This window comes from Giraffa tippelskirchi, chromosome 1 (assembly GCF_054371585.1).
Source record: "Giraffa tippelskirchi isolate mGirTip1 chromosome 1, T2T-mGirTip1v1.2.pri, whole genome shotgun sequence".
Lineage (NCBI taxonomy): Eukaryota > Metazoa > Chordata > Mammalia > Artiodactyla > Giraffidae > Giraffa > Giraffa tippelskirchi.
Window position 1 is genome coordinate 225,093,283 of NC_137275.1, and position 15,190 is coordinate 225,108,472.

The window sequence follows — 15,190 nt, forward strand, 5'->3', positions numbered from 1 at the left end:
ACCAGGGATGTCCCTTGAGTTGCTTTTGACTCCACAGCTGAGCCCCGTCCTGATGAACGCCACTCAATTTCAAGCCTTTACAGGCCCATGGAAACACTGGTCCCACGTCCAGGGCCCCACACCCCCGTGTGTCCCCCACGCATGGTGCTTCTCTCCCAGGCTGCTCTGCGGCTGGTCCTCCAGCAGAAAGGGCCCTTTCTGTCTCACTACCTCCTTCTTGCTCCTCTGGGTGATGGGGGATCAAAGAGCAAATGGCAGGACATTGTTCCACACGGCTGAGCCTGCCGCGTGGTCTTTTGGCTAAAGACTTGAAGGTTGCGGGAGTTGGGGAGGAGTCAGGGATGCTCCAGTCCCCTTGCATAGTCAGGATTTCCAGGACAGGAGCAGACATGTCTCACATTCCCTGCCCTGCGGGGACACAGCCGTGTTGGGTAGACCCTCTCCTCCATGCTGTGGTGGCGGCCAGGCTGGGTTCACCTGACATCCAGCAGGGAGTGAGGGGCCAGCCGCCCCTCCTGCGGGTGCTCCAGCTCCTCCAGGAGCCCTCCTTGCTCACCTTGCAGGAAATGGGGGACCCGCCACTTCACAGAAAGAGGAGGGGAAAGCCTTGCCGTCCTTCCAAAGGACCCTCTGCTCGCCTGGGCTCTTCCTGGGGCTCCACCAGTACTCCTACTGCTCAGGGTTCCTTTTGAATTTCTCTTTTCTCTCCATGTGGTTTGGTTCAGATAATGGAATGAGAGCAGCTGGACCCGTTCTGCCTTTCAGTAAATCCAAAATTCAAGACACAAGCAATTTCTGTTCAACATCCTGTGACAAGGAGAAAAAACAGAGTTGATTAAAGCCTGACTGTGTGAAACGGTGGAGAATGTTAGGGCAGGAGCCATGGCAATGAAAGTAACCAGGAGAGCCCTTAGGGTTAAGAAAAGGTTAATATGTGATCATACATGTAGTAATTGGTAATTAGAAGGCTCAATTAAGAGAAAATTATTGTACTTTTAACACTTGGACATAGGATATTTGATTATGTTCAATTTTTCTTTCTAATTATGTGAGGTTTTCAAAATAAAGAAACGTATTTAGATTTTTAAAGTGCACAAGAGATTATGTATTATAATTTTGTCATTTTAAATGTAAATATGGTGGGAGTAACTCAAAGATTCAATAGTAAAGACTCACAGTGACTCACGTGATGGTGTTTACTAAAGTGTAAATATGACTTATTTGGACACATTCTTGCTTCTCTACACAGAGAGACACCCAATCCTTTGGCTCAAGCTGGAAACTGTGATTCCTTGGGATTTTCTCTGTAGACAATCGTGTCATTGGTGTTATCTCTTCCTTTCCAGTCTGTATGCCTTTTATTTCTTTTTCCTGCCAGAATAATTTGAAAACTGGACGTTTAATCCATTGTAACATGACAACTGTGGAGATCACCGCTGTTCCCCAACCAAGGTTTTCTTGTTGCTCTTGTTTGGATTTTTTTAGTGACTTTTCCTAAATATTTTTTTGTGAAAACTGTGTTCTTTGTCATGTATGGTCACTGCAGTCTCTGTTCCATGATGTTCATGGTCTATGAGTGATTTGGCAGAGGTTTTCTTAAATGCCTGGAGCCAAAAACAAAGAAGCCACCCAACCAAACCTCTCGGGTCTTTGCAGACTGGCTGCGTGTTGGCGCGCTCCTTCGGTACTTAGCGAGGCTGTTCACAACCCTGCCATAATCACTTCCTCTCCTCATGGAGCCTGAACCGCAGGCCGAGGTGAAGCTGATGGCCCCTCAGGTGTCCAGCCCTGCACATGTCTGTGGACTTCGAGGTTCCCTGGGGTGTGAAGGCGCTTTTCAAAGCCTGTTCTCAGCATCTTCTCCCTCAACTTCTTCCTTCCTGGCATCCCCGTGGGTCTGTTGCTCTCCAAGTCAGGCACGCCTTGCTCCAGGCAGCTTCAGATACCACGTGTGGCTTTAAAAACTTTGGGCAAATATCTCCTGGGGGCTGGGTCATCCCTGGGAGGGGTCCCAGGCCGTGGGACAAGGGCTAGCCCTGAGTCGGGCCTTGGGGGAAAACGCAGGCACTCCCATGCTCTTCCCTGGGGCTGCCGCCTTCTGGGGGCTCCTCACTGAGCTGGGAGGCATGGGGGATGGAAGCAGGTCAGTTAAAATATCAAAACACTTCTTCTGAAATTCAGCAACTTCCTTCTTCATTAAGAAAGAAGCTTCCCCTGGGTGTTGTACACTTTTGATTAGATTCCCAGAGTTTCCAAAAGTCAACCTGTTTTTGCCAGTTTAATCATTGCTTAGTAGAGAGTGTTTGGTATTTCTCTCCTCTGCCATTTTTGGTGGTGACAGATTTTTGACAAAGGTACAGAAGCAATTTAATGCAGAAAGCAATGCTGTCTTAGCAAATGGTACTCGAGCAATTGAACATCTATATGTCTTAAAAAAGAAATCTGATCAAAACCTCATGCGTTAGAAAATTTAACTCAAAATGGATCACTGACTTAAATGTAAAATGCACAGCTGTATAATTTTTAGACAAAATCAGAAAATTCAGGACCCAACACGAGTTTTTAAACTTGACACCAAAAGCATGACCCATAAAGGAAAAAATGGATAAATTGGACTCCATCAAAATTTAAAATTTTCCTGTTAGGAGAAGAAAAATGACAGACTGGGAGAAATATTTGCAAACCGCGTGACTGAAAAGGACTTGCATCTGGAATGCATAAGCATCAGTTTGAAGAACCACTACCATCACCACCAATCCACCTAGAAGAAGAACTCCCCCCACCACCGATCCACCTAGAAAATGGGCAGAAGACAGGAACAGTCATTTCACCAAAGAGGCTCAACAGATGGCAAATAAGGTCGTGGAGATTGTAGAAGGTCGTTAGCCATCGAGTTAAGCAGATCAGACGGCACACGGTGAGATTACATGGACCGCCTATTGCAACGTGTGAAAGAAAAGGCTGACAACATCCACTGCTGGCAAGGAGGTGAAGGAGCTCAATCCTCTATCCTAGGGGATGTACAATGGCTCAGAGTCTCTGGGAAAGTGTTTAGTGATTAATAAAAAACTAGGCATGCAACTACATTATGACGCAGCAACTGCACTCCTGAGCATTTATCCCAGAGAAACAAAAACTGATATTCATGCACAAATCTGTACATGAATGTTCATGGCAACCTCATTTGTAATAATGGGAGAGTAGAAAAACCTAGCTGTGGGTGAACGGCTATCCGCAGTGAGGTGTAGCACTCCATGCCGTGGATTCTACTCCGCAGTGGAAAGGGACAGACTGAGCTTTCTTGCAACAGCCTGGATGGATCTTGGGGGAACGACGCCAAGTGAAGAAAGACACCACAGTTCCCCGGCTGGTGAAGCCGAGAGCTCTGTGGGGCTCCTGGCGAGTGTCCTGCTGGTGACTCTGCACTGTCACTACGTGGTCTTAGGGTCAGAAACCTACTGTTCCCTGAATCTGCCTCGTCGCCCCCACCCCGAGTTCCTGGATCGCGGCCGCTCCCCCCAATGCTCCTCCTCTGCTCGTCTTTCTAGATCATCCTTCCTCAACCTCGCTCAGCCCAGACCCTCCTTTCCGTGAAGCCTTCACGCCCAGTTGCTGGAACGTGTTTCGTTTTCATACTTCCCTTTTTTGATTAAGTTGATAATTGTGCATTTTTCTAAACATTTGTTTTTTTTACCTTTAAAAAACCTATTTGTCTTGTTTTTATTTTAAATATTGACGATGTCAAAGAGGAGAACAGAAGAAATCTCTGAATGTCCCCACTTAGACATTCAAAAATTATAAATATCTTAGATTCCCAGCTCTCTCCTAGGTGAGTGGGTTTCTCTCCTTCCATTTCTGCTCTATTGCGAGAGCTTCCCCTGGGCTGTTTGGGAGAAAAGCGGAGATTGTGTGACCCCAGGGTCCGCCCCTCCCCTCCAGGAACGGCTCTCTGAGCCCACGGGAGGTTGGGGTGCAGAGCCTTCCGGGTCAGAGCTGGGGTCCTGAGAAGTGGGCTTGCAGGCCCTTGGGGGAACCTGACGTCTTGACCGGAAATCCCATGCTGAGTCTGCACTGTGTCCAACTGGGGATGTTGGTAGGTACGTCTGAGTTAGAGAACGTGTCCGTTTTCCTCCCAGCACACAGACACAATGGGAGAAAACTCTCCTAGTTCAGGAAACACAGAATGAAAAATAAAATCCTTTCCCCCTGCTCCATCTCAACAAAGGCACCTGCCGAATTTCTATGATTCTTTCCCAGAGAGAACTGTTACTTACTGTACAAATGTTCAAGTGAAAACACATAACGGACAGCACCGTCAGCGCCTTACTTGCCTTTTTTCCTGGTTAAACCCTCCTGGGACCTTCCCGCACTGATCCCACCCACCTTTGCTTCTCACAGCTGCAGAAGTCCGCCTCTGCCCAACTCTGTCCTCTGTTTATGGACACCTCAGTGGTTTTAGTGTTTTGCCATTTCAAAGAATATTGCAATGAATGTCTTTCTTTCTTCATGTATATTTTGGCAAATATTTCGGAGCATGTGCAGTAACAACTAGCAATGGACAGTTAAATTACTTTAATTTTCCTTTTTTTGAAAAGAAAAGGTAAGTCATGCTCAAAACTAAACCATTGATTGTATAGTCATAGAGTAAAAAATAAAACCTCTTCCTGTATACACTCTGGGCCCCTCTCTCCCCTCAAAGGGAATAATCTTTATTTCTTTAAAAGAAATTCTTTATTTCTTTAAAAAAAAACCACGTCTTTAAAATGTGGCTGCATGCTTAACACATTGCACTTGATAAATAATTCTCAGTTGTTCAGAGATGTAGATTTTGTGAATGAGAAAAAAATGCAGAAGAAAAACACCCCCAAACACCCCCATGGAGGGTTTACATCTCCAGACCTGAGGAAGCAGGGGTTCCCAGGGGCACGTGAGGAACGGGGGAGAAATAACCGAGCCTGCTTCTTGGCCCTGAACTGAGACCTGAGGTCCGAAGGAGACGTGAGTTGAGTCCTTCCTCTTGAGTTTCATGGGCCAGAGCTTCAGGGGCCTGATCCTGAGGATGCTCGGGCCCCTAGTGGCTGTGAGGAGCCCAGAAGTGTGAGGGGGTGTGGGCTTGATACCAGAGGGTCCCTCCCTCTGTTGGGGAAGGGCTTCTGACAGCCTGGCCGGGACAGGCTTGGGGGATGGTCAAAGCACGTGGACCCACGACCTCGTGGCTCAGGACAGAGCCCTGCCGTGTGCTCAGCCCCCCGTCCCCGGGTGTGTGTTGGGGGGTCTGTGGACAGAAGCCCCGCCGTGTGCTCAGCCCCCCATCCCGGGGGGGTGTGTCGGGGGGTCTGTGGACAGAAGCCCCGCTGTGTGCTCAGCCCCCCGTCCCTGGGGGTGTGTCGGGGGGTCTGTGGACAGATGCCCCGCCGTGTGCTCAGCCCCCCGTCCCTGGGTGTGTGTCAGGGGGTCTGTGGACAGATGCCCCGCCGTGTGCTCAGCCCCCCGTCCCCGGGGGTGTCGGGGAGTCTCTGACAGAAGCCCCGCCGTGTGCTCAGCCCCCCGTCCCTGGGTGTGTGTCAGGGGGTCTGTGGACAGAAGCCCCGCCGTGTGCTCAGCCCCCCGTCCCTGGGGGTGTGTCGGGGGGTCTGTGGACAGAAGCCCCGCCGTGTGCTCAGCCCCCCGTCCCTGGGGGTGTGTCGGGGGGTCTCCGACAGACGCCCCGCCGTGTGCTCAGCCCCCCGTCCCTGGGGGTGTGTCGGGGGGTCTGTGGACAGACGCCCCGCCGTGTGCTCAGCCCCCCGTCCCTGGGGGGTGTGCTGGGGAGTCTCTGACAGATGCCCCGCTGTGTGCTCAGCCCCCCGTCCCCGGGTGTGTCGGGGGGTCTCTGACAGAAGCCCCGCTGTGTGCTCAGCCCCCCGTCCCTGGGTGTGTCGGGGGGTCTCTGACAGAAGCCCCGCCGTGTGCTCAGCCCCCCGTCCCTGGGGGTGTGTCGGGGGGTCTGTGGACAGAAGCCCCGCCGTGTGCTCAGCCCCCCGTCCCTGGGGGTGTGTCGGGGGGTCTGTGGACAGAAGCCCCGCTGTGTGCTCAGCCCCCCGTCCCTGGGGTGTGTCGGGGGGTCTGTGGGGGGTGAGGGGCAGCAGGCGGGACAAAGCGATGGGTCTTTGGGTGCTGTTGCCTCACCTCTCATCCCCTTGGGGCTCTAGCTGGAACCACCTCACTGCGGGTGGGTGTGAGCTCTGTGTTCCGGACGAGAGGAGGGAGGCCCCGGGGCAGAGGGTCAGGTCAGCCTTGGGCCACAGAGGTCACCTGAGCGTGTCACTATGCTCCGCTTCAGGAAGTCAGGGCGGGCCCCCAGAGGGAAGCTGTTTCCAGAAAAGCCTCTGACAGGTTTGGGTCCCTCGAGGGTGCATCTCCCGCACCCCCAAGTGATAGCCGTGGAGGTCACTGTCTCCTTGGCGCTGAGCCTCGGGCTCTCAGCTTCCCCTGGTGGCCGGGCATTCCCAACAAGCTCAGGGCTACATCCTGATGCCCTTGGAGGGCGGGGCTTCTTATCATTTGGGGGTCGTTTGGGGGAGGTCTGGGGGTGCTGAGAGCACACAGAGGTCAGGCGGTTAACCCTGTGTGCGGGGGTCCCCGGATGAGCGGTCCCGGGAGTCAGTCCTGCCTGGCGAGGGCAGCTTGTGTCCTGAGCTGAGACAGCTTCTTATTTAGAGATGGCGCGAGGAACTTTTAGGAAGGGCTTCCCAGGTGGCTCAGTGGTAAAGAACATGCCTGCCAGTGCAGGAGACGAAAGAGACGTGGGTTTGATCCCTGGGTGAGGAAGATCCCCTGGAGCAGGGCATGGCAACCCACTCCAGAATTCTTTCCTGGAGAATCCCATGGACAGAGGAGCCTAGCGGGCTGCAGTCCAAAGGGTCACAAAGAGTCGGACACGACTGAGCAACCGAGCTTTTAGGAAAACGGAAAGAGAAAAAGCTCCGGGCTCAGGGTGGGGTGAGGTTGACCTCTTGGGGGGGTGGTTCCTCTGCTTTTGTTACCCACCCCCGCCACGTCTGGCTCTGGGTGCTGAGGGGCTCCAACCTGGGAGGCCCCCGGAGTTCCCCCCAGTCTAAAGGGATCGGAGCTGGGGACAGCAGGAGGCCGGTGGCAGACAGTGGCTCGAGCAGCCTGCCTCGGTCAGCGAGCTCGCTGGCTCCCCAGAAGCCCCGTCCTCTGAACCATCCAGGCGTCTCCTGTGCGGCTCCGGGAAACAGCCTTTGTTCCCCCCGAAGGCCTGGAGAAGTGGCCTCAGTCCAAAGCGACGGCCTGCCGCTCGCTCAGGTTTATCCTTCGGTGCTGGCTGTCCTCGCGGCCAGGATCTCGGGCTGGCGTTCCGGGCCTGTCACAGAGGCCATCTGTCTCCCCATCCCTGGCGGACGATGACATTGAGGCCCTGTGTCCTCGGCAGCCTGTGTGAGCCTGTGACGCTGACCTGGTGCCGCGTTCCCAGCACAGTTAGGAGGAACCATGAAGAGCTCAGGGTGTAAGGGCTGCTGGGCCAGAGGAAACAGCGCTCCCGGGGGTGGGGGAGTCCACGTTCCCACGACTCCTTCCCCTCTGGCTGTGAAGTGGCCCAGGCATGTGGTCACACCTGTGCGGGTCTGGCCCAGGACACACCTGGCCAGCCTCCCGCGCTCCGGAGTCATTGTCTTTGCCGGTGGGTTTGCCAAGGTTGTGTGCCACCCGCCCTGTGGCCAGGAGGAGTGGGGTGCGGGGGCTCGCCCTCTCTCCTCCAGCAGCTCCTTTGTCTGCGAGGATCGTGCAGCTGCTGCTACGCTTCCTGTCTCGCTTCTCCACCCAGACATTCCTGCATCGCCTCCCCCTCACTTCCGATCCACACCCCCCCCCACAGTCTTTTCCCCTCTATTGGCGTTTATTTCAGGCAGAAGACAGGAAAGGAAATGACTCTGTTTCATCGGGACGAGGCATTGACTGGCAAGTGTGCTTCGCCACCCCAAAACGGTCTGTCTATTTAGAGCAACGAGGAGAATTTCGTTGGTCTTTGTGTCTCTGTTCAGCATGAGGCTTTTGCTGTTTTGCACTGTATAAAAAATAAAATTTCAATGAACTGCAATTTAGCTATGACTCTGGTTTTAATTGCTCAGCATTAGCAGTTGATTTGCATAGTGCGTGATTTGCCAATTATCTGTGACTTTGGGGTGATCTATGCTCCTGAAGTGTCAGGGATGGAGAGAAGCAGGCCTACCAGTGACCTCGTGATGGAAAAGCCCCCAGACCATGAGACTACACCGGGCAGTGTTTTTCACCCTCCTGTTTTTGCGTATGAACGTGCTGCTCATTCTAGAAATTTGCTTCCCAGAGGAAGCCGGCGTTGGGGAGACTTGATCCAGGAAGTCCTGGAAACTGCCCGAGATTCCTCCCAGCAGCCCCAGGTCAGCCACAAGCATGAGCGGCCCTGCACTGTGGCCGAGTGTGCACACAGACCACGGGTGGACGGTGTCCCCGGGTCACTGGACACACTGGCAGCAGCAGCCCCAAGACTGTGAAGTCCACGGGCACACGGAGAAACCACGGATGCTGGGCCTGTCTCTGGGAGCTCCCAAGCGTTCTCACGTGAGTGTGGTTTCTGCACTCGTGAACCTGTGTTGCCGGTTCCTCTGGGCTTCTGGGGAGAGGTGGCCTCCCCCTCTGTGCGGTGGTGTGGGCGAGACCCGGGTGTTAACGTGAAGAAGCGAAAGGGACAGGGCACTGGGTTCCCTGAGGGTTTGCCCTCGGCCTCAGCAGAGTCGGTGCTGTCCGTGTGGTCCGGGCAGGAAGCACTTCTCTGGTTTGACTGTCGTCCTGGCTGGAAGTGCCCACCTGCTCTGACCCCTCTGAAGTCGCCCCCCGCAGGGTGAGGACTTCGTCCCTGTGCTGAGACGCCCGGGAGGCAGGTGATGCTTCAGGCCTCTTTCCATATAGTCATCTATTATTTGCATCAATTAGGCTTTGCTTTTTTCTTTGAGAACATGTTCATAGTAATCTAGTTGCCCCTGTGAGTTAAGCAATAGTTAAAAACACAAAGCCTGCTCCCTGCGGCAGTGTTTCCTTGGCGCCCAGGTTTCGGATCGATTTTGCAGCGGCCTCGCTCTGCTGTGGATGCAGACTGTCTGGAGTTCATCAGAGAGTCCTCAGTCAATACCCGGCGTTCTGGCTCTGAGCCCTGCGGGGCAGTGCACACGACAGCCCGGGAAGTGAGAGAGGCGTGTGGTTTCTGCGAGCCCCGAAGCCTCCCTGTAGGATTAAAATCCCGTTACACTCGAGCTGTACTTACCATCATCAAATAATAGCGCCTTCCATCAACTTTTATGTGTTGGTGTTTCAAAACCTTCAGTTTCAAGAAGATCATAGAATTCCTTGATAGAGAAAGACCCAAGGACCCATGTGAGTGAAGTCCTCAGTTTACCAGCAGTATTTGCAAAGCTTTTAAGAATAAAAATCATGAGGCCTTCATATCACAACTTCCCCTATTTCTAAATACTTTCAGGTGATGTCTTACATTCAATATGAATCTATTATTTCTTTATGTTTGCCTTATTCCAAAAGGATTTGGGGTATTTCACAACATTAGATTATATGTGAAGTAACGACCATAATAATTAGGATCAATAGATAATAAAACATAAATTAATAATCACGAGAAGGAGGAATAAAAATAGCTTTCAGGATTGGAGAAAGTTGCTAAGATTGGATGCTAAATTTGCTCTCAGTTTTTCAATAGCCAGGTGAGAAGGAGGGAGGGAGAGCTGATGACGGACAGAAAGAAGGAGCGACGTGGAGAAGGACGGTGAGGGAGGCGGAAGGAGGAAGGAAGGGCTGGCCCCGGGATGCGGACGCTCCCTCCTGACTCGTGACTCCTTGTTCTGTTGCTCAGTTGCTCAGCCATGTCTCACTCTGCCACCCGGTGGACGGCAGCCACCAGGCCTCCCTGGCCTCACTGTCTCTCGGAGTTTGCTCAAGTTCATGTCCGTTGAGTCAGCGATGTCATCCAACCATCTTATCCTCTGCTGCCCTCTTCTCCCTCTGCCCTCAATCTTTCCTGGAATCAAGGTGTTTTTTTTTTTTCCAGTGAGTCAGCTCTTCACATCAGGTGGCCAAATTATTGGAGTTTCAGCTTCAACATCAGTCCTTCCAATGAACACCCAGGACTGATCTCCTTTAGGATGGACTGGTTGGACCTCCTTGCAGTCCAAGGGAGTCTCAAGAGTCTTCTCCAACAATACAGTTCAAAAGCATCAATTCTTCGGCGCTCAGCTTTCTTTACTGTCCAACTTTCACATCTGTACATGACTCCTGGGAAAATCAAGTTTGACTATATGGACTTCTGTCGGCAAAGTAATGTCTCTGCTTTTTAATACACTGTCTAGGTTAGTCATAGCTTTTCTCCCAAGGAGCAAGCGTCTTTTAATTTCCTGGTTGCAGTCACCGTCTGCAGTGATTTTGGAGCCCAAGAAAATAAAATCTGCCCTCTCCCTTCCTTGAAACTAGAAAGCAAATGAATAGGATTAGCTTTTAAAAGATGTGCTGAATCGCAGAAGCAGTATCAGGTGAGTGATCTGTCTGGCATGGTGATGGTGAGCGAAGGGGCCTGTCCAGATAGGTGAGGCCGGGGCTGGGGCAGCGGAGTTGGGGGGTGGCCGGGTGCTAGAGGTTGGGCCTGGTGGGAGGGATGGGTCCCAGTGGAGGAGTTACAGTGAGAGTCCAGGGGAAGAGCGAGGTTGGGCCTCGTCCTAGAGACTTAGCTGCTGTAACAGAAATACCGCAGACTGGGGGCTTCCCCAGCAAACGGTGACTTCTCACAGCCTTGAAGGGGAGTGGTCAGAGACGGAGGTGCAGCTGTAGTGTCTGGGCAGCAGCTCCTGGCTCGCGGATGGAAGCCTCCTGGCCACATGCTCACACGGGGCATGGACGGAGCTCCAGGCTCTCTGTGTTCTGTCCACGGCACCAGCCCCATCACAGGGCCCTTCCCTCGTGACCGCATCTCACCCTGATCACCTCCCACAGGACCCCCAGTACCACCACAGTGAGGGCTGGGGCTTCAGCCTGTGCATGTGGAGGGGCGCAGACATGCAGCCAGCGGCAGCCCACCCCAGAGACCACCTGGAGTGCTGACCCTTCTGACGTGTCTGCTTCTAACACTAAGCAGCCCCATGGCCTCGAGCTGTTGAACCAGCTCTCCGTGTCCTGCCCCCGAATCCATGACACGGCGCAGTAACTTAGGTGGAACTACGGATATTCATTAGGTTCCCTGGTGGCTCGGCGGTAAAGAATCTGCCTGTAATGTGGGAGATGCAGGAGAAACATGGGTTCGATCCTTGGGTGTGGAAGATCCCCTGGAGGAGGGCATGGCAACCCCCTCCAGTACTCTTGCCTGGAGAATCCCGTGGACAGAGGGGCCTGGGGGGCTACGGTCCATGGGGTCGACCAAAATGACTGAGCATGCACCTATATCTGTTGGGTGGAAGGATTAAATCTGTAATTGAATTTTATTATGGGATAGCCGACTGCCTGGCTTTGACCTGGCGGCTGCGCTGCTGGGATTCCTGCAGGACCAGACGCAGTCCGGCACAGCGCAGACGGGACCCAGGGTGGCCAGCCTGTCTCCTGACTCTTAGGCGGGGGTCCTGCCACGTCCGTTCAGTCACGGGGTATCGGGGCACCTGTGATTGGGAAGCTCCTGCCTGAAAGCCCTGGTTTTGCTCTGGACTTATGGAGACAGGGCCTGATCAGGGTGTTTTCCTAGAGGCCCCTAGAATTTGCAGTCAGCCCCGCAGTTCACACAGGAGTCCCTGGTGATAAAAGAGATTCCTGGGGAGGGGGCTGAAGTCACACGTGTGCCCCGTTGGTGGGAGTTTAGCTGGATTAAACCCGAGTCGGGGGACGCAGGGGGTTGGGGTGAGTTCAGGTCTCAGCTCTCCTCGCTTGTTGACCCCCTGTGACCTCAGGCAGGTCACTCAATGGAGTCTCAGTTTCCCCACCTGTCGAGTGGGGGCAGCAATGCTCGCCCCCCACCCCCAGGTTAGGATGAGTCAAATGGTGCCAGGTGGACAGCTTGCCCAGTGCCACCGAGCGCAGGGACCCCCAGGCGAGTCTGCCCCTCCCCGTCCTCTGTTCTCAGGGTGGATTCTGCAGCCTCGGGGTCACCCGCCTGCACCCCAGCTCTCAGCCGCTGTGCCCTCCTCCCCACCGGGGTCGATGTGGCCAGGCCTGCCCCAGCCCCTGAAATTCGAGGGGCCTCCTGGGCCCAGCGTGGGGCCTCTGGGGGACGCTGACCCCTGGGAACTCAGACCTGATGTCCGCACGTTTCGCCTGCCTGAGTTCTGGCAGATTCTGCAGTGGTTCAGCTGCCTGGAAGGGGCCGTGTAGGGGACTTAGGGGTGGGGTCTGGTGGGTGGGCCGGGTGGCAGCGAGTGGGATGTTTGCGGGGCTGAGCCCGGAGCTGATGCCGACTCCTGGGGCGCAGAGGCTGTGCTGTGGGCCTCGCCTGCCTCTTCACTTGCCTGTTCTCCGGACATGGGGCCACGTGGGCCTAACAGCGGGGGCACCGCGTCCTGAAGAGGGTGTGGGGGGCACCCCCGAGCGAGCTGTGGAAGAGCTGGGTCTGGGGCAGCAGGCGGCCCGTCAGCCCCTGGAAGCACTGGACGTGCAGGCAGGGTGTTGCCCCCAGTGATTGCGCCATCCGAGCCGCGGGCGTCAGAAGAGCCTGCAGGGATCAGGGCCTTCGCCCCCAAGAGCAAACAGAAACGTCGGCAAACAAGTGGTTGTTATGAGGATTCACTTAGCACTCTAAGGCATTGAAAAATAGAGATCGAAAACATTAAAAAAAAGTCTAATTTCTGACCTGACAATCCCCCTTTTAGTACTTTATTACTTTTAAAAATTGCTTTCTGTGCCCCAAAGAAAAAGGATCCCCACGGTGACAAATGGCTTGCTTGTCTTGGGATCCAGTTGTGCCCATACTAACTGGAAGAAGCATTTGGGTTAATATCAGACAGCCTTGGAACAACGTGCTTTTCTCTAAACCTGTATGGCATCGCCAGGTGTGCCTGTCACGGCTGCCACAGCCTCCTCTGTCCTGTCTTCATCCGATTCCTTCCCTGGGACGTGAATCTTGCTGGCCCCTTTGCCCACGTGGAGACGACGCAGCCCCCGGAGGCTGGCGGCGAAGCAGGGGCACCAGAAGCTCAGCGCCTGGAGGCTCTTTAGGGAAAGAGGAAAGCCGCCAGGGATGACTTCCGCCCTCTCTGTGCCGACGTGACCCTCCGCTGGTTTGTCCTTCCTGGGGGTGGCCCCGTGGTCTCGCAAACACGGGACCCCTGTCCCCTTCAACCCCTACCGCCCGCTGTCCTAGGCAGCGTTTATGCCTGATTTTCTTCCCTGAAAGGAAAAGCAAGAAGGACTTCCCCTGAGAGCGACGATTAGAAGAACGCTGGACACGGAAGCCCAGGGTCCAACCAGGCCCTGTAACCACCAGCTCTCCTTTCAACCCATTTAAATGTTTTAGCAAATAAGTGTCCAGTGCAGCTCCCTGGAGAGGGGCCTGGGATGTTTGAGGAGAATAATCAAACGACCTGATACTCCCGTTTCCCTCTGTGTACCTTCCCCACCCTGAAAAAACCCCACTGTAACAGAGAGGCCTTCGGAGCCCCCAGCTCAGCGAGGACCTACTCCTCAGCTGCTGCGGTCGCTGGTGAGAGGAATTCCAGGTGCAACCAGGACGGAGCCCCTGTGCTCTGGTCAGCAGGCCCCCTGGGTAGTCAGGTGTCCGTCTCAGGGAGGACGTTAGTTCTTGAGTCCCCACTTCACAGTAAAGCACTAAAATCACCACTTAGGGGGTCTGCTCTGGGACCAGCAGGGCTGTGTCCCTGAGTCGCGTGCTTGCCCACGCATGTCCCCAGCCACGTCCGTGTGGACGGGTCTCTCCCTCTGCCCCTCGGAGCAGCCGCCCCGGAGCCGTCCCCCAACTACAGTCCCCAGGAGGACCCCGGAGAGCACCCAGGTCACAGCTCTCAGGGGGTGTGCTTGCCTTTAACCCGACAACACCCCCTCCGCACACTCGCACACGTGGGAGGAATGCCCTGAAACTACAGAGCCCCTGGACTAGCCAGGCTGGTCTGGGGGTGATGGACTGGGCCCCGTGGTCTCCACGCTCCGTCCGGGGGGGCAGCGACTGGATTGGGGGGCCGGGCTGTCACAGGTGTCCCCTCTCCTCGGCCCCTCGAGGCTAAGATATCACCTCTATCACTGTGTGCGCCTCCACTACTCAACCTCGTGCGGGCAAGGAGCAGAGACTCAAAAAACCGTGAGAATCCAGAATTTATTTGTGGGTAGAGGATTCCTCTCCATGCTGTCCTACTGTGTGCTCCTCACACTGCCCTGTGCTGGGGGCGGCCTGGGAGCTCTGCACCCCTGGACCTGTCCTTGACCTCCAGTGATGGGGTGCCCAGCGGGCAGAGAGGGTCGTGGAGGGCACAGGGTCCGCCAGGCAGCGTCTCCCTGGCAAACAGCCGCTCCCCCTTGTTCCCAGGGCCAAGGACCACTGTCAGCAGCCCGGGTGCTTCCTCATTCTATCCTGTTCCCTTTAAACCTGCCCACACTGATAACAGCAGTGCCTTTGATGATTTCAATTAGCCCCCTTTGGGCTGTGCTGGTCACCTCTTATGCACGTTGTCAGAGACGCGAGTTTTAACCGACTGGGTGTAGCCTGCCCAGTTCAGAAAGCACACCGGGTGATTTTCCTCCCTGAAGACAATTTTCCAGTATAAACTGCAGTTCACAGAAGTAACAAAGTACAATGCTAGTCTGCCTTTAAACATTACGTAGAACGTAAACCGTGAACAGTAGAAGGCTGCCAGACTGTGAGTTCTTCGAATGTGTCTTTTGTTGAGTGTTGAGATGGAAACAGGCTGCTTGTTACATTAAAGGAAAGCAACTGTGTAAGATGAGCATAGACATTCTCCTGTTGTTTGTGAGCGTGGGTAATATGATTTATATTTTCATTTTACATACTTCAAATCCATATATGATTATCACTAATAATAGTTCACCATGTTCAAGATAAAAAAAGCCTGTCATTTCCTATCTTGCAAGCCCCATGTCTTTAATTTGGGATTGCTGGGTGAATCGCTCTGCAGAATTGATAGTTTTAACCTTTAATATCTTT

At 54.1% G+C, this 15,190-nt stretch overlaps 1 protein-coding gene across 2 annotated transcripts in view; it reads left to right on the plus strand.

The window, feature by feature from the left end:
- Nucleotides 1–10,506, plus strand: part of EIPR1 (EARP complex and GARP complex interacting protein 1) — a 122,675-nt gene extending 112,169 nt beyond the window's left edge. For both annotated transcript variants that reach the window (XM_081529277.1, XM_081529309.1), the window contains one exon: nucleotides 10,097–10,506. In XM_081529277.1, the coding sequence (XP_081385403.1) occupies nucleotides 10,097–10,382 (286 nt within the window). In that variant the 3' untranslated portion in view covers nucleotides 10,383–10,506. The remainder of the gene's footprint in view (nucleotides 1–10,096) is intronic.
- Nucleotides 10,507–15,190: the final 4,684 nt, after the last annotated feature.